The sequence below is a fragment of the Sturnira hondurensis genome, unplaced genomic scaffold (assembly GCF_014824575.4).
Source record: "Sturnira hondurensis isolate 20B ecotype Veracruz unplaced genomic scaffold, ASM1482457v3 Scaffold0019910, whole genome shotgun sequence".
In the NCBI taxonomy this organism is placed as follows: Eukaryota; Metazoa; Chordata; class Mammalia; order Chiroptera; family Phyllostomidae; genus Sturnira; species Sturnira hondurensis.
Window position 1 is genome coordinate 1,007,796 of NW_028092541.1, and position 25,782 is coordinate 1,033,577.

The following is a 25,782-nucleotide window of genomic DNA, read 5'->3' on the forward strand; positions in this document are numbered from 1 at the left end:
ATACCTTGTCCATTCACTTATTCTGCCACTTAATCTATCCAATCTTCAATTTCCTTATTGTAATGTGAGCATAAGCATTAATACATTCTTATTTATTGCGTGAGTTTGTGGAAGATTCAGAAAAATATATTTCACAGCCCTCTGAATTAGTTATCATCATCATTATCGTCATCATCATTTTCTTCCCCACAACTCCAAACAGCTGTCAGGCTATGATGTTTCTTAGCCCTAACTCCTGTATTCTCAATAAAGGCATTAGTTCAGTGTCTACTATCATCACCTGCACTCCAGCCAGGCCTCTTTCAGCTCACTGAAAATAAAGTGGAAATCATAAGGGAATGGTATTATAAAAGAGAAATTAGTAAATAAAGCACATTTCTTGTCTTAGTTTCAGTTTCAAAGAGATTACTCTTTCTTCCTCTTCTCACATCAAGTGTTACTATTTTTATAGTCAGTGGCAGAAAATTTCCAGCCTGTAAATGCTACATATATTCTATCTGTGCTGAAGCTTGGCATGAACCAGAAAGTAAATCTTCCTGGTCATCATTGTGAACACTATGGAATAGTCTAGCTGCTATAGTTTTCCACTTTGCTACTACCGATATTATGACAAATGGCCAGCACAACTAAAGACTGTAAAACAAATATATTAAATGAAAAAATAATTACATCTGTTCCTATCAATATCTGAGCCTTTTATGCTAAATGGAATAATAATCACGTTTTATAAGACCCTTTTCATTTTTGTGGCTCCGTGAAGCTTTTGTTAGGTCAGCAACATTCTTTCCGTTCATCAGAAAGAATTACATACTGCCCTTAGGGCATGTGCAGCCTTCCACTGAATGAAGTAGAAAAACAAATTGAGCAAGAATTTAAAAAGGCAAGCCAAGCAAGTCAGGTGCACATATTGGTACATGTCAGACAGATGAACTGTTGACTGCAAGACTTCATTCATGTTTCCCCTGATGTGAGGTTAAATGTTGAATACAACCCCATATGTGTTGAGGAATGTGATTGCCTTTTGCATTGTGACTGTTGTTATAAAAATAGACTGTTAAATAAAATATAAGTTACAGCTTAGTGCCTTGGGGAAGATTAATGTAGCCACATTCATTCTGATAGATAAGGCTTTCCTTTTTTTCCATCGCCTTACACAACCATGAAAGAATTGGCACTGGAGGAGTGTGATTTTACCCTACAGAGCTGGATGGTTTGTTGCATATAATCCATATGGCATAAGACATGATGAATTTATGATAACATGCTAAAGCATATGCACTATAAGCAAATAGCCCTACAGTGTAATAATTCATTTGTCACTTCACATCAGCATCAATTCTTTCATAAATGGATATTTTTCTTGAGTTGATGAAAACTAACACACAAATTCTCACACTGTGTCTTCCCAAGAAGAAATGTAATGAAGTGTTTGTACAACTAATATGTTATCTACCTCCTATTTGAGATTTAAAAAAATGCATATTTGAGCAACAATTTGAGATTAAAAAAATGCATATTCACAGTGTTACCATTACAGAATATTTATTTCTACATATATATGCAAGTGTATGAGGTAATAAAGATAAAGTAGATGTTCCAAAATATTTAAATATTATCTATCTGCAAATTATGTGTCTTCTACAACTTTGCAGCATATCTAAATTCTGATAATCAACAGGTTAGATTACTCCAGTTGAGGCTTCCCTGGCATAAACCACTCTATTCTGTTGCTGGTCTACTAAGTGCCCACAGTGTCAACTTTAATTTTTTATGCTGCATTTCTAAACCTCCTAAAAGATTTTGTGTTATCTCAGTTACAAAGTATTTTAATCCCTTAAAATATGACACTAACAAGTGGTACTATCCTTACTTCTTGCTTAAATAAAATTATGAGACAAAAAAAGTCTATAGTGGTTTGATAAAGAACAAAGTTAAGTTTCATACAGTCATTTGCATTTTTACAGCTGAAGGTCTAGAGATAGCATTGTAGGTTTGGGTCATGGCAGGAAAGCTCTTAGGCAAGATTCCAGAGTTCCATGGGAAATTAATCCCTTATCAGAAGTATCATTATCAAATATGTTCTCCCACGCAGTGGGTTCCCTTTTCATTTTGTTGATGATTTCTTTAGCTATGCAGAAGCTTTTTAGTGTGAGGTAGTCCCATTTACCTATTTCTACTGTTTCCCTTTCCCTAGATGATATATTAGCAAAAATATTGCTATGAGAGATATCTGAGATTTTACCCCTCATGTTTTCTTCTAAGATTTTCATGATTTTGCAGCTTACATTTAAGTCTTCTATCCATTTTAAGCTTATTCTTATGTATAGTGTAAGTTGGTGGTCTAATTTCATTTTTTGTATTTACCTATTCATTTTTCCCAATAGAAGATATTGCCTTTATCCCACTGTATGTTCTTACCTCCTTTGCCAAATATCAATTGACCATGAAGGTATGGGTTTATTTCTGGAGGTTTCTGTTCTGTTTGATTCATCTAATGCCAGTACCAGCCTATTTTGATTACAGTGGCATTTTAGTGTAGTTTGATATCAGGTTGTGTGATGCCTTAAATTTTGTTCTTCTCTCTTGTAATAGCTGACGCTATTCAAGGTCTTTGGGTTTCCATAGACATTTTTAGAGCAATTCTAGTTCTGTGAAATACAACACTGGTATTTTAATAGGAATTGCATGGAATCTATAGGTTGTTTTGGGTAGCATGGAGTTTCTAATGATGTTAATTCTTCCAATCCATGAACAAAGCATATACATTTATAAGGGGTCAATTTCCAAAATATATAAAGAACTTATACAACTCATCACCAGAAAGACAAAGAGCCCAATTTAAAAAAATTGGATGAGGACTAAATAGACACTTTTCCAAAGAGGTCCCACAGATGGTCAATAGACATATGAAAAAATGTTCAATGTCACTAATCACCAGAGAGTGGCAAATTAAAACCACAATGGGATATCACCTCATATATACCAGAATGGGTACCATGAATGAATCAGCAAACAACACATGCTGGCAAGGAAGTGGAGAAAAGGCAACTCTAGTGCATTGTTAATGGAAATGCAGATTGGTGCAGCCACTGTGGGAAACAGTATGTAGTTGCCTTGAAAAATGAAAATGAAACTGTCTTCTGACCTAGAGATTACACGTCTGGTAATTTACCTTAACATTACAAAACACCAATTTGAAAGAATATATGCACCCCTATTTTCATAGCAGCATTAATTACAATAGCCAAGATTTGGAAGCTGCCCAAGTGTCCATCAGTTCATTAATGGAATATTTACACAATAGAATACTCCATGGCCATAAAAAAGGAGAAAATATTGCCTTTTGCAAAAGCACAGGTGGACCTACAGATTATTATGCTAAATGAAATAAGCCAGTCAAAGAAAGAAAAATGCCATAAAATCTCACTTATATGTGGAATATAATTAACAAAATAAACTGACAAACAAAATAGAAGAGGAGACATGGATGCATGGAACAGACTGACCGCTGTCAGAAGTGAGGGAAGAGAGTGAGAGGATTAGCCAAAGACCATACATGCATAACTTATAGACACAGACAACAATTTGATGATGGCCAGAAGAAAGAGGGGCAGCGGCTGTGTGGAGATGGGCAAAGGGGAGGAAAATCTGGAATAGTGTCAACAATAAAAATAAATTTAAATATAGATTCTTCCCTTGCTTGTGTGGCTCAGTTGGTTGGAGCATCATCTCATAAAGCAAAGGGTTACAGGTTTGATCACCAGTCAGGGCACATACTGAGGTTAGATCTCAGTTGGGGCATGGATGGGAGGAAACCAATCTCTCTCTCTCTCCCTCAAAGCAATGAAAAATGGCCTTGAGTTGCATGTTTGATACTTTATTGGGCACATTCAGCTGACAACAGATGGATTTCTCTCTCTCTCTCTCTCTCCCCACCCACCCCCATCAATAAAGATATACTCCCTTGGATGAGGATTTAAAAAGTGAAAAACGATTTTTGACTTAACATAGGTTCATAAAAATCTCTAGTAAGAAGATGGCACTTTGGAGACATAAAAATTAAAATCCAAAATCCAAGAACTGGTAATAGAAAGGGGCACATACATGGAGATTAAACATGAGGCAATTGTGGAGAACAACACTTGTCTTAAAATGATACAGAAAATATACCTAGACTAAGTAGGGAAGGAATGATATAGGAAAGCATGTCCAAACATAAAACAATTTATATTTAGGCCTTTGAAAAATAAAATAAATTGTGTTGCACCAAATAATGTCCTTTGGTCTTTGTTCCTTCTAAATAGTACAATTCCTAAATTTCTCTAACCAGGGGTAGGGATTACAGAACTAACATGCAGAATAGTTGTGACGACCATGTTACTCAGTTTTACTTCTAATACAGGACTGATTCTGAGTTCCAAAGGAGGGTCCAACAGGTCTTTCATGGAAATCTGCTACGTTTCCCCAGGAGCTATTTCCAGTTACAGGCATGCTGATGTTGGTGTTAGGAAATTGCATAGTTCCCCCAAAACTATACCACCTGCACACAATGTCAGTTTCCATAGCTTGGGTCTGCACTCAAACAGTGGTTTTACCAAGTGAGTCCAAGTCCTGTCCATATCAGATCATCTTTTTGTGATGAATCCTGGTTCTGAAATTGTTTAGAGACAGGTGATGTAAACTTTGTGACAAAACAATGATACAAGAACATCGGATGTCTAGGATAGAAAGTTCCAATGAACTGTATGAACTTTTCTTACTAAAGTTTAAAAAAGAGAGATTTATTACATATTCCCCTTTCTTATCCACAGCTTCCCTGTCTGGGTTTTCAGTTTCCCTTGGTCAACCATGTTCTGAAAATATCACATAAATTTTTTTTGGAAATAAACAGCTCATAAGTTTTAACAAAAATTAATTAATTAAAAAAAATTTAAAAAGGTATTGTCCAACCTGACTGGCTGTTCTGCAATTAATCATTTGTGGGAAGCAGCCATTTCATCAAAAATATGGACTCAATTGTCAAAAAGATAATTTTTTAAGTTTTCCTCAATCCTTTCTCTTCACAGGCCTACCCTTCAAGCAAATGTAATCACTTAGCTATTTTTTTAGATTGTCTGGAAGATTGTCAGTCATTCCACTGACACTCACTATAGAAAGAATTGCAGTAGTTTAATTAGGGCTGCATGCAAGAGCACAGAATGAGGCCCCTTTCTGTGGAGTTGTGTCCCTACAATCGCGCACACTCTGATGTTTTCAAACCACAGAGATGGTCAATCTCGTAGAATGTCAAAGTGGTAAAGTTAGTTTAACAATGGTCTTTGCAATCATTAGCTTTGGGTTTTAAAAGATGTGGAATTTTATGCAACAAAAACATTAGAAGATGATCCTTTAAGAACAATACATTTCAAAGAGAGGCTATTGGAGTTAGCAGCTCACATCTGCTGATTTCCCATCTTGAAACTCTGGGTGAAGCTACTTAAGTTTTATAGGAGACTGGATTCCCACCAAAAAATAAACAGAATGATCTTCTAGGGGCAGATCTCTTATAGTACAGGTTTCCCCCTTTAGCTGAGTGTTCTAGGAACCCATGTATATCAGTATACCCGATGGCTTTTTTGTGAGAGCCTATGTTGGGCTTCAGTGATTTTTTTTGAAGTCTCAGTGTTTGCCTATTTCATGATGGTGCAACTGCACACACTAGACTGAGCATTCAGCAGTTTTTGACCAAATATGGCATGACACCCATGCCCCACCCTCCCTATTCACCTGTTTTAGCCCCAAGTGACTTTTTTTGTTTCCCCCAGTGAAAAAATTCCTCAAATAGAAACGTTTTGCCTTGTGGAAAAGATGAAACAATAAATAGCAGAAGCAGTAAAAGACATCACAATCAAGTTCAAAAGCTGTTTTGTGCAGCGGAAAAAGTCTCAGTAGGCATACTGCATTAAATGAAGAATATTTTGAAGGTGACTGAAGTTTAAACATGTATAAATAAATATACAATTTTATAACTAAATTCCATTTTGGGGAGTTCCGCCTTGTATTTTTTCCTTCAGTTACTATAGCAATTACTGAAGCTCCTGCCACGAGCGATACAAACTTCACTATGGTGGCAACTTTACAAGTTCTTCTTTACAACTTTACAACGTTACATGTTCTTCTTCCAGTTCGGTGGGTGACTTTGGGCAAAGACAACCTATATAAATGTCCATGTTCTCAAACAGAAGATGCCAGGCCTCTGCCTTCCATACAGTCAAGAAAGGTGATGCTGGCCTACAATGCATTTTCCGCTGGTCTTTTGGCTCCTCTTCAAAATCCAGCTGATTGGCAAGGCTCCAGCAGACACAGCTCATAGGGAGGCAGTAAAGGGAGAGAGTGCTAGAAGCAATGGGGGTTCCCATTACAGTAGGCTTCATTTTTTTGCTTTTAATTTCATATAAAACTGCAGCTATTATCACAGAACAGAACAAGCTTTGTGTGTGTGTTTGTGCATGTGTGTGTGTGTGTGTGTGTGTGTGTGTGTGTGTGTGTTTAATACCCCAGGAGTGAGAAGCAGAAGTAGGACACAGGATAAAGAAATTGTAGTTTTGATTCAGAATTGTTCAGGCCTGCTGCCTCCTCTACCTGCCCAAGTACTCCTCAATTTTCTTCCAAGTGTCAGTTTCTCGTAAAATGCAGAATACAAATAAAAGCATAGCTAATTCTTGAACTTGAAAAAGAAAAAAAAATACTCTTGAAGAGGTCTTTCTTTCCTTTCATCCCAATTTTGCAAAGAGGAGGACTGAAACAGACCAACTGGATGTGGCTTTTCTGTACACGGTTCACTGCATGTATCCTGGGCTTTAGGTAACACGGAAAACCCAGGTCTGAATGGGCCTCCTCCTGGCGCTCTGTGCAGAGATGGGTATGCTACCTTGCTAATGGGTGGTTTACCACAGGGCATTGTTTTATCATTGTGATGACTGCAGTCGTTTACAGGCAGCTTTCTTTATTTCTGCCTTGCTGCACAACAGGGCATTGCTACGTTTCCCCTACTATGTTACCTTGCTAAGCAGGCACCTTTTGAAAGCTCCTAGGCTGGAAACAGAACACAACCTCTCTGGGGTGGATCTTCCCCCTTCCGGCTTGGGAGCAGAACTTCCAAAACATCGTCCATCCCACTTGTGGTTTGGGGTCTGATACTTAAAAAATAAAGGAGTAACAGTGAACAGGTAGGAAAAGCCCTCAGTAATCTATTGCTATCCCCAAAGTTAAAGGAAGGATTAACCTGAACTCCTGAATTCCAACGAGGGCCGAGGGCCGTGAGAACTTGTGGCAGGTGAGAGATTGAGGGAGGACTGGAGACAGGGCTTGGCTTGTTTCTGGGGGAGAGCAGGGAGCAAATATTTTTTGAGATGTAACTGGTCAAACAGAAAGTTAGGCCAACCAAAAATGAGATTTTGGAAGGAGGGGCAAACTGAAGGAAAAATTATCTTATAACTTTAGGTTAATTTTGTTTGCGTGGTCAGAGGGAAATATACATAGAGATAATAGTCATTATTTAGAAATTGGAACTAGGCTCAAGGAGTTCCAGCTGGAGGTCTAAAATTTGCAGTTCACTCAAATATGATCTCACCCTTAACAGGAACCTAAACAACAAAACAAACAAGCAAGCAACATATGACCAAAAACACTAAAATAGAGAACAGGCTGACAGGGACCAGAGGGGAGCGAGGAGGGAATTTCAGGGTAGAAGGGGAAGGATTCACAGGAACAAGTATAAAGGACACATGGACAAAAACTAACAGGGGTGGAAATAGGAGGGAGGTGGGGAGCACTGGGGGGGTGGCTGGGATGGGAGTAAAAGACAGAAAACTGTACTTAAACAGTAATTAAATTTTAAAAAATCAGTTTTAGGATATGTTATGTGGTGCCACAGGTTGTAAAGAATGAACAGAAGAGAAGGTGGGAGGGGACAATATTATAGGAGAACAAGGAGATTATCTGGAAGGTTTTATATCCTTTTTAGTGATGGTTTACAAACTTGAGAAGACAAATTCCAGATAAGATCAGTATTAAATTATGAAAAAATACCTTTTTATTGATTTACCTGTTTCAATATTGGAGAAAACAGTTCTTGCTCTCTCTATGCATGTAATTATGTACATATAAGTGTATTGGAATTTGTGCTATGTACTATTCATAATTTCAATTATTTTGTAAATACATAAATATATAATATACATTTTACTTGTGAGTATATTTACACATGTATTCATGTATAATAATCCTTATGTAAGAAATTATACAGTGAAAATTATTTTCATATAGACATGAATCATTTGCTTTATGTTACATCAGAATGATTATATATATATATATATATATATATATATATATATATATATCAATAGTTTGGTTACAGTAGTTTCATATGTATATGAATATTCAGCACCTGAGTCTCCAAAGATAATATGATTCTGCATTAAAAATGATGAAGTCTTATTGAACCAGCTTTGCCAATTCTGTATACATTTGGGGCAGAAATATAGAGATATTATATATTCTTCTTTTCTATAATTGTATTCATAAATGTATTATATCATAAACTTGTGACAGGAGCTGTATTTGAAAATGCAGTAAAGCTGCTAAACAAAACTTATTCAGCATTTCCCATTGCACTTGAAAAAGATAAAGTGCATTGTACCATGTGTTAGCAAATGAATCTCTGGTGACATTTAAGGTATATAAAGATGAGGAATCTCCCTGAGAAAACAATTCACTCAAAGCATGAAAATATGAGTTATACTTTTTCCAAATGAACCTAATCTGTAATAATCAACTCATGACCTTTGAAAAATACTTTTTGCCCTTTCTAAAATTATTCCAAGACTAGTGGAAATTTTCTAACAAATAAGATATTGTTGAATGTGGAACCACAATGCTGCTCAAGTCATTTGTCTTCATTTGTGTGGTTGATATTTTCAAGCAGGGTCATGCTGTATGGAAGTTTACATTATCAAGATGTGCCCATCTGTTTAAAAATGTGAACCCAAAGTTCACATGCTGTTGATACTTTCAGTTTGCACAGGATAGTGAGCTTGTGTTTGCCATTTTTGATTTAGTAGTTTCCAATAAATAATCAGTTTTATTAGTTACTTTATTTAACGTGTTTACTTTTTTACACTGGGCCCCTGAGAGACTAATGTTTTTACATGGTATCTATGTATCTATGTAAACTCTAAGTTTACAGGGCTACCTGTTAACTCTATCCTTATGTCTAAGAGTTACCTTGCTTTCCAATCTCTCCACTTCTCTCTATCCATTTTCTACTTTAGTATTCTCAACCATTAGCATCTCTTTTGTGGTATGTGGCTCTTTCTTCCTTTATTAGATTATTTTGAATCATTTTGGCTTATAGTCAGACAGAAAGCATTTGTCATGCTCCCTTGCTATCATATATACTTTGTTGACAAAAACCCACACAAATATCAAAATAGTAAGAGATAAGTTGGGATTATTTAGATTCTCTATCCTTGCTATTTTTTGACTATTTAAACTGTCAAATTCTGAGAGAAGAATATTAATATCCCTCACTCTCTCTGTGGATTCATAAATATATGCTTCTATTTCTAAGAATTCTTGATTTATGCATTTTTCTTCTATAATATCTGACAGTGTTTGGACTCCTGAATTGAGTTGATCTGTGAGTATTCACGGCTCTCAGCATTAGGTATTTTGACTTCTTGAATTCCTTTTGTTTCTGATTTATGCAGTCGCTCACTGTGTTATTTAGTCATACATATGTTGTTGGGAATCATGGCATTTAGCATTATAAATAGACTTAATAGTACAGTTTCATGGTTTTATGGCCTATATTCACCAACATTTTATATTACAATTGCAAACTATTGTTTGTACTTTCCTAAAATACTTTATCTATGCTTTTACTATTAACCTTTATGGATCACATTGTTTCATTTATTTTTTATACAGTTTAAAATTAAAGTTCATGTGTGTCTATGTACATGCACGCATACACAACTCACAACAATTCGAAAATCTCTTTTCTTTAAAAATTATTTAAGCTTATTTGCATTTATTGTTACTACAATGTGCTTAGCCTCAACTCTATTACCATATGGTATAATTATTTATGCATTATGGAATACATAAGATATTACTCTGTGGTAAATTTTGAAGATATTTTTCTATATTTTCTTTTCATATTCAAAAGATTTTTGTGTATATCTTTTGAGTAGTCACATTTTACTACTATCTTTATTCCATTAATTGTATTTTCATTTTTTGTTCTTTTCTTTGTTTTATTTTATTTAAATCATAGTCTTTGACTCACACATATTATCTACGCAGTGTAGATATAGATTAACTTATTCTACTTTCCTCTTGCTCTCTCTTTTATTACATTTTAATTAGTTTAGTCAGAACATAGAGCATGTACACACTATTCCTCCAACATATTCTACTTTTGCTTAAAAAATAGATCTACAGTTAAACATATTAATTAATAAGTGTGTTTATCACTTGAAGTTTCTCTAGTAGTTCCTGAAAAATAAACCAAAATGAATAATTTCAAGGCATATCTGATTCAATCTTAAAGATAAAATATTCAACAAACTTCTAAGCAACACAATCAGTTCATTTATTTGTGCCTAGTCATTTATAATGGAAAGAAAAACAAGTCACTGTATTTGTCTCCAAAGTAACATTAAAAATAAGACAATAATGCAGTAATATTTTTCAAGAAAATGAAAAGCATCTGTGAAGGAGAAATAAGGGGCAGATTTACCATTTCTCCTTAAAACATAAAAATAAAAATAAAGCTAGACTAAGCATGTGAGGCTTCAGACCTTGCATAACAAGCAGAAAAGGGTGATAATTCCTGAAAGAAGGGAAACAAATGAGGTGATTGCCCCACTTACTGCCAAGAGTCTTTATGCTACAGAGCGAGGGGAGTGAACTCAGAGACAGGTGTTCTCTTTAAGTTGAGAACACATTATTGAAAAATTTGCACTTGTGAAGTAGAAGGAATCCAAGACAGAGTACCACAGAGGGGAAAGCTACATGGGGTGCACGGTTGCAGAGAGATAAGAGAGAGAGCTCCAGAGATCTAGCAAAGGGTTTCTTTTACATCTTCAGCTGAGAATTTATCACCTCATATGTATGTGAAAACTAAAGATGGCTGATAAAGAATCATTGGAAGGAAACAGAATAATTTCTGGAATGGAAAGACAGTAAGAATTCATGCTTCCATCATTCTAAATAGAGAAATTTTGCAGTATTTTGTGTATCAGTACTCAAGAATATTGCCTTAGCAGTGAGACAAAATGAGCTTCTCTGAGACCAGCACTCTGACAGCAAAAGCTGACAAAACTATTAGACAATAGAAAAGTATGGGTCAGTGTTTCTGAAGAATATAAATGCAAAAATAAAATGTTAAAAAATGAAATTCTAAAATACAGAAATAATAATATAATTATTAATTATATAATTATATTTGGTTTGGATTCTGAAGTCAATCAGTATAATCCATCATAACAAAAAATATAAAGGAGTACAAACTCCATAGGATTAACTCGATAGATGGAGAAAGAGCATTTGACAAAACTCAACAGTCAGACATAATAAAAAGTCTCAAGAATTTAAAGGTAGAAGGAAATATCCTCAATGAGATAAAATGCATCTTTAACATCAAAAATAGGCATGGGAGTTATGGCCAATGCACAGTGAGCAGGAGACCATCAGCTCTCCACACAGAAAAAATAAGATAAAATTCTTCCACTACCAAATAAAAAACACAAAGATAAATTCCAGGCATACTAAAAAATTATCCACAGAGATAGCCCCAGAATAAAATAAAGGAGACTTTCTATGAAACATTAAAAAAGGGGTGAAATTTGCCCTGGCTGGTATAGCTCGGTGGGTTGAGCACGGGCCTGCGAACCAGACAATCGTGGTTCCATCCCCAGTCAGGGCACATGCCTGGGTTGCAGGCCAGTTCCCAGTGGGGGACACACGACAGGCAACCATACATTAATATTTCTCTCCCTCTCTCCTTCCCTTCCCCTCTAAAAATAAATGAATAAAATATTTTTTAAAAATCCCACAATGGTGAAATAAATTTGAATCAAAAACATTATACTATAACAAAAGTTATATGAAAAAGAAATAAATACAAGAAGTACTTGGGAAAAATATTTGTATACTTTCAATATAAGCAACAATTTTCATATATATATATATATATATATATATATATATATATATATATATAATTGCTACACATAAACAAGGAAAATAAAAAGAGCCCTGGAGAAAAATATGTCTAAAAGAAATGGACAATAATACATAAAATATAATTTTTAGAATTTTTCTATTCTTTACCCTCATTAAGCCTTTCTCCCATTTCCTAATATTCTTTCCTGTGGGAATCCAAAACTTCTTTCTTGCATTAATAGACTTTGATTTCCAGCCATGTTCTAGACATTGTTCTAAGGGTTTGGGGTACAGGCCTTTTTTACTTCCTTAAGTTCTATATGCATATAAATACTTCATTCTAAAGATGAACTCAGGGACAATTCCCAGACTACTTAATTTTTGACTAAATGATTCAACTAGTCTTTTCATCATTTCAGGTATGTTTAATTTTTTAAACCATCATTAATCTAAATGCATTTGTGATTGAAGGATACCACAAAACAGAAGAGGGTAATGGAAAAATATTAAGTCTCCACTAATCTTGTGGGCTTTAATATTGCCTTTTTGCAGCCCATAAATTATTACAAACAGCCAAACTCCTACTTCACATGCCAAGCAAGGCATTGCAGCTGTGATACTCCATGATCTACTCTAATGAGAATTATTGGAAAAATAAACCAAAAAATGTACCTCAGAAGTTCTCCAGTATATATCGGGACTAACACTCAAAACTTTAATTTCCTTTGTGATTTTCTTTCCTCCAAATTTCCACTCGATAGTTCTTTTCAGTGCACAATCAGTGCATCCGGGATGAATATTAGATCCATACTTCTCTGGTTTCTTCTATTTTATAACATTATGTTATGGCTAGGGAGATGTTATTTTATTGTTGTATCTCACTAATGAAAGTTGACATGTTTGTTATTTGCTTTATTTTTCTTCTGTTTCTCATTAAACATCTATTTTTTAAAGATGTTTTTTATTTAGTTTTAGAGAGAGGGGAAAGGGTGAAGAAAGTGTGAGAGAAGAACATTAATCAGTTTCCTCTCTTACAGGCCTGAACTGGGGACTGAACCCACAACATAAGCATGTGCCCTTACCAAGAATACAAACAGCAACTTTTCACTTTGTGGGACAATGCCCAACTGAGCCACACTGGTCAGGGCAGAAATCTATTTTTTCTTACAATATTGTTACCAAGATTCATTTTTTCAGAAATAACTGAGATTCCCGTTGCGTTTTGATTTGCTCCACATCAATATAAACCTCTTCATTGATCTTATGTTGATGTATTAATAATCTATACCAATCTTTTTAAAAAGATTTTATTTATTTATCTTTTAGAAGGGAAAGGAAGGAGAGAAATATCAACGTGTGGTTGCTTCATGTGAGTCCCCTGCTGGGAACTGGCCTGCAACCCAGGCCTGTGCCCAGACTGGGAATCATACCGTGATAGTGTGGTTCGCAGGCCCGTGTTCACTCAATCCACTGAGCTACATCAGCCAGGGCTAATCTATACCAATCTTTTATGTGACATTGGAATAAATCTTAGTTTAGACAGTTGAAACATGAGATTTTATAAAGGCCTGGTTTTTAGTATATATGATGAAGAAATATTTTCATCCAAATTAATTGTTAGTAATTATGTCCCTCTATTCTGCAGGAGAGAATGTTTAGATTTCAAGTGAAACATATATTCGAAATACTGGATAAAATGAGATGCCTGCGAAAACGTTCTACAGTGTCATTCTTGGGAGTTCTTGTAATTTTCCTTCTATTTATGAACTTATACATTGAAGATAGCTATGTTTTGGTAAGTTTTGGAGCTTGATTTTTGTTGTTGTTGTTTATAGTAAGGCCTAAAGCCGATTAGACATAGTTCATTAGGAACCTAACTTCAATTCCAGGCTACTGGAATAACCTTAGTGTGAGCAAAATTATAACACATATATTTTCTACCCACTTTTTGCATTAATTTTATATTACCAACTTCACAATTGTTTTATGTTATGTTACAATGTTTTTTAACACTATATATATTGTAGTACAAGTATTTATATCTAGTTACAAATAAGTTAGCTATCATCAGTGCTGAATTAATCTTATGTAAAACCATTTCAATATTCAAGCTTTAATTTGAAATATATAGAACAAAATTTGCTTAATGGTATTGCACCTTACATTCCTGCTTTTCTATATTATCAACATTTATAAAATCTCATTGTCTAATTAATAATATTAATTGTGCTATTTTGCATTCCTGCTTCAGCAGCACATATATTGATCATGCTATTTTGCTAAGAAGTAATATTTTATTGCAATATGTGACATCTCATTTAGATTTTGAATTTCCCTAAAAGGTCACCAAGTTATATATTTATATTTACTAATAAGTGCTATAGAATCTCAAAAACTATTCAGCAGTTTATAAAAGAGAAATTAATGTAATATATTAATTAATTTTAAATAAATTATGAAAATATCCAAAAGGATTTATTCTGGTTAATTGTGAGAACTTAAATTGTTTCAATTATTTATTGTCATTGTAATTATACAATAATTTTACATGTGATGAGAATAACATGGACATTATTGCTTATTCACATTTTGTGCCTAGGCTGAGCCTAAGATATCTGGAAAATATCCTAATTTTTATGTTATTATTCTTGTTCACATATTTCAGAAAATTAAATTTGGACATATAGAAGACTGAAAAGTATACTTTCAGTGTGCTTTTCCATTATGCAAGCATACTGAAAGTTTGAATTAATACTTTAGTAAGAGATAATCTGAAAATAGCCACAAACTATTTCTCAATAAAATGTTTTATTTTATTAATTAACATAGTTTCTAAGTATCCACTATTTTCCAGATACTATCTCATATCCTATAAGACAACCATGTGATTTTTGTGCAGATTTTTTTTAGAAGGTATCCTATAAAACACTGTGCCTTTTTTTGCATTTTTCTTCCATTGTGGAATTCTGCCAGATTCCTATTGTCTTGACATTGTCTAGACCTTTTACCTTCAGGTATAGTTCTTGATCTTGTGGATTTGTCAATCTACCATTCAGCTAATTCACAATGGTTGAAACACCACAGATTAATATAATTTGACTAGGCATGATTTAGGTAAACAGTGCACTGGAGAAATTCAATAATGATATACATTTGGAAACTTGATTATTAAGTTTATATAAATTAAAAACAATTGAGCAAAGCCCATATGATCCAACTTTTTAAAATAAAATTACAGATCATAAATTAACTAAAGGAGCTCTTAATTAATGATTTAATTGTGTAATAAAAAATTACTTCTTGCCTTTGTGTCTACTGGTAGAAGGAAATGAGACATCTTGTAAATCAAACACATGATATTGGCAGGATGCTTGCATTCAATGATTTGCTGCATTTATGAGACACTTTCAGGAGCAATTTTATTGTTTCATTTTAAACACAAAAAAAGATCACTGTGGACAACAAACATCTTTATATCTATTTGAATAAAACCTCTTTAAATTCATTAGAAAATGTGTAAGAACCATATATAGACTATATATGCATGAAATGTCAAATATTATTGCTCTGTTTTGTAAATTTTTACATATTCCTACTTAAAAATAGGTCCCAGCCCCTAATGTAAAAGATACAATTTAGTTAAGTAGCTCTTACTAAAAAGTACTTTCTCATTGAAATTTCCTCTGGCTTTATTAGCCAGAAAGAATCCAGCCATGTAATATTAATGGAGACACTTACTGAAGAAGATACAAGAAACACAAGAAACATTGTTCATAGGATGATGATGCATCAGCTCCCTTGAAAGTAGACACCTATGACCTCACACAGTTCTCCCAGCCTCCCTTCCACTGTTCAAAATACTCTGGAATCAAGATTAGCTGCCCCATCATATTTTCTTGAATTTCATCAGTGGTCTGAAATGTCTTCTCTTTCAAAGTTGATTTTAATTTTGAGGAAAACCAGAAGTCACAGGGTGCCAAGTCTGGCCTGCAGTGGGAACTGAGTCACCTGGATGATTTGATGTTTCACCAGAATCCTCTGCATGAAACATGATGCATGAATCACTGCATTGTCATGATGATGCTGCCAATGGCCAGTTGCCCGTTGCTGTGGTCTTCTGAATCATCTGAATAGTTTCTACAGAGGAATATTCGACCTTAAACCAAAACTTGATGCAGATTCATTGCTCTACTCACTGGGTCATTTTGAATGCTGTGACCACACAGTACATATGCTCGTTCAATGAAATCTGCCACCCCCACTGACCAGTACAGTGGAGTCATTATTGTTTACACATGAGTATTGCAGGCTACTGTCCCTGGCTATCAGTTTACATTGATGTCATGCAAACCATTCTCATTATATTAACAATATGGTTAATTGTATATCATGTATTATGTTGTATAGTGTATATTGTATATTGCAATCGTGGTCAATATTGCATATTAACAATATTGTTATATTGTAATATAATGTTATATATCTATTGTTAATATAATAAGAATTTTTCTGGACAAACTTCTTATCTATCTAGTCAAATTTGAAAATTAGCCCTGGTACAAAGAAGAAATTAGTTCTTAGCTTTATAATTTCAAATTTTTTTACAACACATCATCTTTGCACTGTTGTGTGTTGATCACCCCAAGTCAAGTTGGAAAAAATGAGTGAAAATTATTTAAAATACAAGAAACCTCATGATTGAAAATGCAACGAAAGCATTTTATTCATTTAATCTTTCACTATGTACTAGATGATATTAACTGCCTAATTTGTATTTTGAGCTAAAATTTATTCCAATACTTACTGTGTATAAATACTGGAAACATTCTTTAAATATTAATATAAAATTACATTAAAATTATTCTTCTAAAATGTTTGATTATTCATGAAAAACTCATCGCCTACTAGAAAGGACTGCAGCTTCTTTTTAACAGTTCCCCTTTCTGACCTTATCTGTGTTATTTCGTTTTCCACAAAATTATCTGATTTGATTTTCTCTCTTGACTCTAAAGTGACATAATACATGCAATTTTCTAAGCTTACACATTAGTTGGTTTTTCTTTTCATGTCTTTCTTATTTCAGGGAATATACTAGTTAAAATTCAGAGAAATCAGAGTAACAAAAGTAGCAAGGTAGCCAGACTTACTTAGCAAATTCAGTTCTACTCTTTTTGCTAGGAAGTGTATTGGTGGCCTGAAATCCTGGGCATATAACAGTTCAGTGTGTTGCCCACATATTAGAGACACATGTGCCTTTCAGTGGTTGTATAAGACAAATAACATCACAATGCAAACTAAGTAGAAGAGACTCTGCATGTCCAGTCAACTTAGCCTCTGGGCTGTGAGCATCTTCAGAGAGTATAAATATATACCCTGGTATAAATATATATATTTCTATATATAAATATATAAAGCTAGTCCATCGAATTGCATTCCCACCCAGAAAATGATTTTCATAGAGCTTTGTCTTGGTACTGAGAACTATTACTATAACATAGAGTTACAGAAAGAAGGTACCCAGGTAGAGCCTGGCTGTTCAAGTATGTGCTTCTGGAAAGCAGCCAAGGAGGCTGACTCTAGTAAAAGTTTCATTGTTTATTTATGCTGAAAAGGGTAAAGCTTATTCTTGAGAATTTTATAAAGTTATTTTATATTTATTCCATTTTAATGTTTTATATTCTATGTCCTTTAATCAAGATGAACATATTATATCTTATCACTAAAATATGAATTTTTATGTGTTGGTGATAGAATTCTTAAAGTAATATCCAATAACCTGCATTTCTTTTAGAATGTGGCATCACCCAAGGACAGAATGGTAAAATGAATATAGTGCTGTGACTACTGTAATTTTACAGTTATATCTTCTAGACTATATTGATGATGGACACCATTACATTACTGTTAAAGTAGTTCATGCTAAACGGAGTCCTAGTTATTTGTGACAATCCTAAATATTCTCATGTGAAACTTTCATAATGTTTTATAGATTTTCAGAAAGACAAAGATGAAAATATTTAAATTTAAATTTGTTAAATAATCAAATTCAATGGATATTTAATCAAGTTTTTCTTTGGTATATCTCTAAAAAAATCTAGCATCCAAGTTTTAATTTTATATAATTTCAGTCTGTAACTTACAAATGGCAAATTCACTGTAAATCTTGTAAACGACTAAATAGCTTTTCTTTGTTCAAATTGTCAAAGCAATATAAAATATAGAAATACAGTGTTAAAAAAACAAAGGTAGGTTTATAAACAGAACTTAATATGCAGAAAGAAGATAAGAATGAATCTCAATTCAGCAAGGACCAGATTGAAAGCTCCTCCCTGTTGTGGTCAATGATTCTCAACTTTATTTTTAAGCAAGTCCCAGTCTGGCCAAAGATTTAAAAGTTTGATTAGTCATCTTTTCCATTGACATTTGAATTTGACACAAAGTAATAAATGTTCCAATTAACATAAATTCTGGATTTGAGTGCTTGCTAATCTTTTAAAACAAGGATTTAATTAAAGTTTTATTGACCACAGCCAAATAATATGAGGACCAAAATTATTTAATGCATTCACTTTCTCTTTAATTGCTTGCACATGCCTTACCTGCCATTCTACAGTAAAGGGTTGAAATAGGTCTTCGTAAAACCACACAGAAGACATTTTGCCAAAGAATCACCATTATTTCTAAATAAGTTGTCCCTAAACATATTCTATGTGTAGTAAACCATATACAAAAGCCAAATAAGTCATCATTTTGCAAATAATATACAACCAATAGAGGTTTGATCAAATGGTGTTTAGAAAAAATATATACAATTGAACTTACATTTTAAAAGGAAGAAAAAGGAAGCAATGGACGGCTAACAGGATATATTTTAGCCAAATATGAGTATGTTTTCTGACATATAAACCTTCCCAAAGATTGAATGGCATGAGTCCATTACCAAGTAGACATTTAAAAGGGATCTTACAAATAAAAGAATCAAACTTTTCAATTCCAACAAAATACCACACACACAAGCAATGAGCAAAAATATTATGGGAAAGCTAATGGAAGAGCTGAAGACTTTTTCTTGACTTGGTACAAATGTATTCTACCTCAGGCACCTCAAAGACGTGTGAATAAGACACTGCCCTGTCACAACTGGCATTCTCAACACTCTTCGATTATTGTGGCTGAATAAGTTACTGACTAAAATTTCTTGATTAAGAAATTATCCAAAATCCAATTATATGTAGTACTGCATTTTCCTAATTATCCCTAAAATTTCCCAATCAGAAATAATGGGTGATCTTTTATGAGCCAGTTCTTAAAGAAGAGAAAATAGCTTAATGTGACTCAAATATGGGGAATTTAGTAGCAATTAGTTTTACATGTAATTGTAAAATAGACTAANGGGGGGCGGGCAGGGTTGGGATTATAAGACAGAAACCTGTACTTGAACAAGAATTAAATAAAAATTATATTTAAAAAAAAATTATCCAAAATCCAATTATATGTAGTACTGCATTTTCCTAATTATCCCGAAAATTTCCCAATCAGAAATAATGGGTGATCTTTTATGAGCCAGTTCTTAAAGAAGAGAAAATAGCTTAATGTGACTCAAATATGGGGAATTTAGTAGCAATTAGTTTTACATGTAATTGTAAAATAGACTAATATCAAATTTTAGGATCCTTGAATTATTGTAAAGGAATTGAATTTTAACATGAAGGCATTGGGAGTTTTCATGCAGGGATTTTTTTTATCAAGATAATTTCATTATTAATGTATATATAGCAAAACAAACATAAGTATAGTATGAAGAGTAAAACAGAGTAGAGGGAGCCTGGAACACAGATTGTAGGTAGGAATTGAGGTGAGAGATAATGACCGACAGCAGTGCCAGTAATTGAGATTTATATGATATGCATATTATATATTGGACACATAGAGTCATTGTATAAGGAGAAACTTTATTTTAATTCATGACTATCTATTACTCATTTATTTCCTCTGCCTCTGTGTTGGCACTCAGGAAGGAGACAAACAACTTATAAGGGAAACATCCACCCACCAGCTGAATTCAGAACGCTATGTGCATACTTTCAAAGATTTGTCTAACTTCTCAGGAGCCATCAATGTCACCTATCGCTACTTAGCTTCCACTCCCTTACAAAGAAAGCGTAAGTACCCTTACAATTTTAAGTCAAGGGTAGAGTATTAAAATATTTTGTTTAAACATAATGACGATTTGCTTCATTTGTAGAGCAATACAAATTTACAGGGTTGTTATTATAATGCATTTTGGGGAAATATTTTAATGTTTCTTCACTAAATACAATTACTGATCCAATTCTATTAATAAAAAAATTAAATGCTTTACTGTCGGTGAACTTTTTAACAGTTTGCTGAAGAAGTGTGTAGAGACTAGGAAAAAAATCAATGCATCTTAAATTTAAAAAATTTTTAAGTTATCTTTTCAAAATAATGGCTCCCATATTGTTACATTTTTAAACTTTGGTGGCTTTTTGTAACTTGCCACCAGTTTTTAATTAGTGAAAGTCATTGTATCTGTTTCCCAATGTATTATAACATATTATAATATGTATAAACCACAAACTAGGTGGTTTACAGCAACAGAAATGCATTCTTTCACAATGGTGGAGGTCCGAAGTCTGAAATCACGGTGCTGGCCATGTGGCACACTAGGGGAGGTCTAGGGGGGAATTCTTTGCCTCTTCAAGTTTCTGATTGCTCTTGGCATTCCTTGGTTTGTGGTAGCATAATCACAATCACTGCCTTTGTATTTATATGGCCTACTTCCTTTTGTCTTCTTTTGTCTCTCTGTGTCCTCTCCTCTTCTTATAAGGTTACTAGTCATTGAATTTAGTGGCCACTCTAAATTCAATTTAAATACATCACAAGGTCCTTAACTAATTACATCTGCAAAGACCCTACTTTCAAATAAGGTCATACTCTGAGGTTTCAGATATATACGAATTGTTGAAGAAAACAATTCAACTTACTATAAGCAGTTTGAATCCAGAAAGTAACGTATTATGTTTCAGTGATTTCAAGGCACCACAGATTATGGAAATATCATGATCTAATTACTATACCACTAAGAAAATAGGAGTGTTGATCACCTTCAATAGTAAGATGTCATCAATTATGATATGCAACTTAATTTTTAAACATTTCTGCATAAAATATGAATTTGAGAATCAATGAAATACGGTGATATCATGAACTTCTTAAAAGATTGTGTGAATACCACAAAAACTGGGTTCCCTGTTAAGAAGCGTTTATGTAAGTGGATTTGTGATGACCAAATTGAGGAAGTTGTAACACAGCTCAGATTTCTTTAGGTCTGTCATTCATGTTACCATTTCAAGTATCTACCTCTCTTAAGCTTCTGTCTAACTGCACAAGACTGACACTAACTTTTTTGTGTACATCTGTCACACTGCCTTTGTTCAAACATTACTCATTTCCCTTTTCCTATGCTCAGTTTACTAATGTATATTGGCACATATGCCAAGTGTTTTATATGAAAGAAGCAATGTTGAACAGAGAGTAAGAGGGAGACAGTTGAATCTCGCCACCACACCACTTACTGCATGATGCACTTTGCGCAGGTTACCTAACCTCGCTGTGATCAATTTCCTTAGCTCTAAAGCAGAATGAGACGCACAAAGTTAGACCAAGACTGTTACGAATATTAAGATGCATATTGCAAGTAAAATGTGTAAACTTCTGCCTTTTTGTAGAAAGTGTTCTACTAGCATTGCCATTATTGGGCATTAATGCAGACTGATGGCTTGAGTTTAATTGTACAGATAGTACCTCAGCTTTCAGAAGTCAGAGTACTAAGTCAGGTATTTATATAAAATGTGTAAATCTCTGCTTAGCTGACAGACTAGTAAGAAAGATGTTTCTTTTTCCAATATTGCACAATTCACATTATGTAGGTATCTGTAGCAAAACATTGATCTTAGTGAATATAAACATGTTCTTGTTTTACAAATTGTGGTTCTGAAATTTTATTCTGTGCTCAGTTGTTGTGAAAATGAGAACTTTAAAAAGTGAAAATATTTCCATAGAAAGACGTCTAACACTTCTCAGAGACAAACTTTCATTTCACCAGGTTTAATTTTATTTTTAAATATATTCAATTTCCAATTTTAGATTTTAGTATCAGAATAAAAGTTTCCCCAGATAAAATCAATATAAAAAGCATTTCAAGTAAAAGATTAATATTCATGTCTTAGAACAATGTACCATACATTTGAGCAATAATGCAGTTTTTCAAAATGAGCTCATGATACTGTTTGCATTCTGATTGCCTTACTAGATAAATTTAAAAATAAAGTTTTGAAGTCCATTTATGCATTCTTCTGATATAAGATAATACCAGAAATCAAAGATAAATTAAAATGATGTATTTTCTATGAAAATTTTAAGACAAATAAAGAATATTCTTAATTTATGTTTTCATAGGTTGAGGCTGTCATTTTTAACTGTGAATTTTCTCCTCCTCAGATTTTTAAAAATAGCATGTATTATCTAAATATCTTCTGTAGTGGGTATATATGAGAACATTAAGCTGAAGAACACTTTAAACCATATTTTTCATTTTATTGTTTACAGCAGTAAGACTCATACATCATTGTGCTTAAGCTGCAATTTTCCATAAAAAGTATCTATTATGTATAAGCTACTAGTGCTTTTATGTGTTTAACATAACATTTTAATCGCAAAATGTTCTATACATAATCATTCACTACATTGACTTAATACAGTAGCAAGCCTGGGGGGAAATAACTTTTTGTTTCTATTCTATGTTATTTAAAACCTATTTTTCATTTAATTTGTCATCCTTCTGAATTCTTTTGCTCAGGGTTTCTTACAATTGGACTATCATCAGTGAAACGAAAAAAAGGAAACTATTTACTTGAGACAATCAAGTCAATTTTTGAACAATCCAGCTATGAAGAGCTGAAGGAAATCTCAGTGGTGGTCCATCTAGCAGACTTTAATTCATCCTGGCGTGAGGTCATGGTTCAGGATATTACACAGAAATTCGCCCACCATATTATTGCAGGAAGATTAATAGTTATACATGCCCCAGAGGAATATTACCCAATCCTGGATGGCCTTAAAAGAAATTACAATGACCCAGAAGATAGAGTCAGATTTCGTTCCAAGCAAAATGTAGATTATGCTTTTCTGCTTAATTTTTGTGCCAATACTTCAGACTATTACGTGATGCTTGAAGACGATGTTCGATGTTCAAAAAATTTCTTAACTGCCATCAAGAAAGTTATTACATCTCTAGAAGGAACTTACTGGGTAACTCTTGAGTTTTCTAAGCTTGGCTACATTGGAAAACTTTATCATTCACATGATCTCCCACGTTTGGCACATTTTTTATTAATGTTTTATCAAGAAATGCCTTGTGATTGGCTATTGACTCATTTTCGGGGTCTCTTGGCTCAGAAAAATGTTATTCGTTTTAAACCATCTCTCTTTCAGCACATGGGTTATTATTCATCATATAAAGGGACAGAGAATAAGCTGAAGGATGATGATTTTGAAGAGGAGTCATTTGACATCCCTGATAACCCTCCTGCAAGACTATATACCAACATGAATGTTTTTGAAAATTATGAAGCAAGCAAAGCTTACAGTAGTGTTGATGAGTACTTTTGGGGGAAACCACCTTCAACAGGAGATGTCTTTGTGATTATATTTGAAAATCCAATTGTGATTAAAAAAATTAAAGTGAGTACTGGAACAGAAGATCGGCAAAATGACATTTTACATCATGGAGCTCTAGATGTAGGGGAAAATGTTATACTTTTCAAACAAAGTAGACAATGTGGTACTTACATAAGACTAGGGGAATTCAAAAATGGAAACTTTGAAATGTCAGAAGTGAATCAAAAAATTGCATTTGATATACAGTGTATAAGGATATATGTTACCAAAACCCAAAAGGAATGGCTGATTATTAGGAGTATTAGCATTTGGACTTCTTAGCCAATTAAATCAGTATGTCCTGTCACTGAAGCAGGTCTTCCTGTTTCCTTTTTGTTATTTTCCTGTTTTGCTACCTTTGTCCTATGGAGTTAAAGCAACAGATGGAGTTAAAGCAACAGATTGACAAAAGAAAATCAATCATCTTGGAAGTTTTGATTTACCCATTTTTATGACAATTTTACTCTAATGTACACTTGCACTTATATCAAACTCTGAAGTTAAATATAAGTTCACAGTTAATACTAGTTTCATTTATACTTAATGTTATTATGTTAGTTTCAAAATGTAACTGAGTGTGTGTAAAAGGTGGCATGAAGAACTTAAAAAGAGAAATTTTAGTTTATTGGATGGTAAGTCTTGAAAAATATTTTCCAACTGTATACATTTCCTCAATAACTGATAGTTTATCATATAATCAGAAAGCTTTTATTAACCCTTTGTGTGAATATACAGTTGGTTAGAATAATAATCTATTGGGAGGTTTTGTTTTTTTGGACACTGAGTTTTTCCAGACCCTTATACATCTACAGTGAATACCTCCTCATGGAAATGATGTCTTTGCAACCGAATTTTGTGTGTAGGTGGGCCTATAGAAAGAAAAATTATCTCCCCTGATTGTTTATATGAAAGGGAGCATTGATCATTGTATAAAAACAATTGAGCACCTGTGGTCAATAAATTTTCTGTGGGAGTCTTTTTCTAGTTTCCCTTTTGCAAAAAAATGAATAGTTATGTTCAATATTTACAGGGTACATTGGGTACCTACATTTAATAGAAGAAATTAGAGAAGGCCTATAGTTATCTCAATCCTAAAACATTTTCAGTATACACATGAAGTTTTTGAAATTGACTTTATATGTTTTGTATTAAAAGTCATGTGATTGGAATCATTGTGACTTATCATGTACTTTTTGGGAGTTTAAATGAGCATCTTATAAAGGACAAACGTTAGAAACAAAGAAATCAATTGAATTCTCTGTACTCAGAGCTGGTTGAAAGCAAAGCCGAGCCAGAGAGAGAGGTCACATATCCTGACACCCAGTGTCCTTTCTCTCCTACAGAGCTTGCTCCTGACACAATGTGTGCTTTCTGTTCCCTGATATGAGTCTCAGTCCATGACTTGTACCATCTGGAAATAGTTGGTGTAATTTTTTATAAAGCCTATTAACATTCTGTGGGTAACCCTAAAGTGTCCTAAATGGTGCTCTTGTGGTATATGTACACAAATGGTAAGCAAACTTGACTAAATTTTGCTATAAGAAACTGGACAATTGTGACTGCACCATTTGTCAATTAAAGGAATTCAGGACACCCCAGTGCATCTTAAAAACATTGCTTTTTTAGAATATTCTGAGCTTGTCTCATCCTTTCTATTTTTGACAAACAACAAAGATAAAAGAATTTATGATAAAATGAAATGAAGAGTACTTTGTATGTGTTTATGGAGTCAAATATATGTTTATATAGATGAATGTGTGTGTATGTGTGTCTGTGAAGATCAGACTTGTGATACCGAGAAAAAAATTCTTCTTGTTCTTCCTTTCATCT

The 25,782-nt window shown here is 33.6% G+C and overlaps 1 protein-coding gene across 1 annotated transcript in view; it reads left to right on the top strand.

The window, feature by feature from the left end:
• Positions 1 to 25,579, top strand: part of MGAT4C (MGAT4 family member C) — a 361,887-nt gene extending 336,308 nt beyond the window's left edge. The window contains exons 2-4 of the mRNA XM_037028454.1: positions 13,859 to 14,008; positions 20,228 to 20,375; positions 23,093 to 25,579. Coding sequence (XP_036884349.1) covers positions 13,865 to 14,008; positions 20,228 to 20,375; positions 23,093 to 24,234 — 1,434 coding nt within the window. The 5' untranslated portion in view covers positions 13,859 to 13,864 and the 3' untranslated portion in view covers positions 24,235 to 25,579. The remainder of the gene's footprint in view (positions 1 to 13,858; positions 14,009 to 20,227; positions 20,376 to 23,092) is intronic.
• The last annotated feature ends 203 nt before the right edge of the window (positions 25,580 to 25,782 follow it).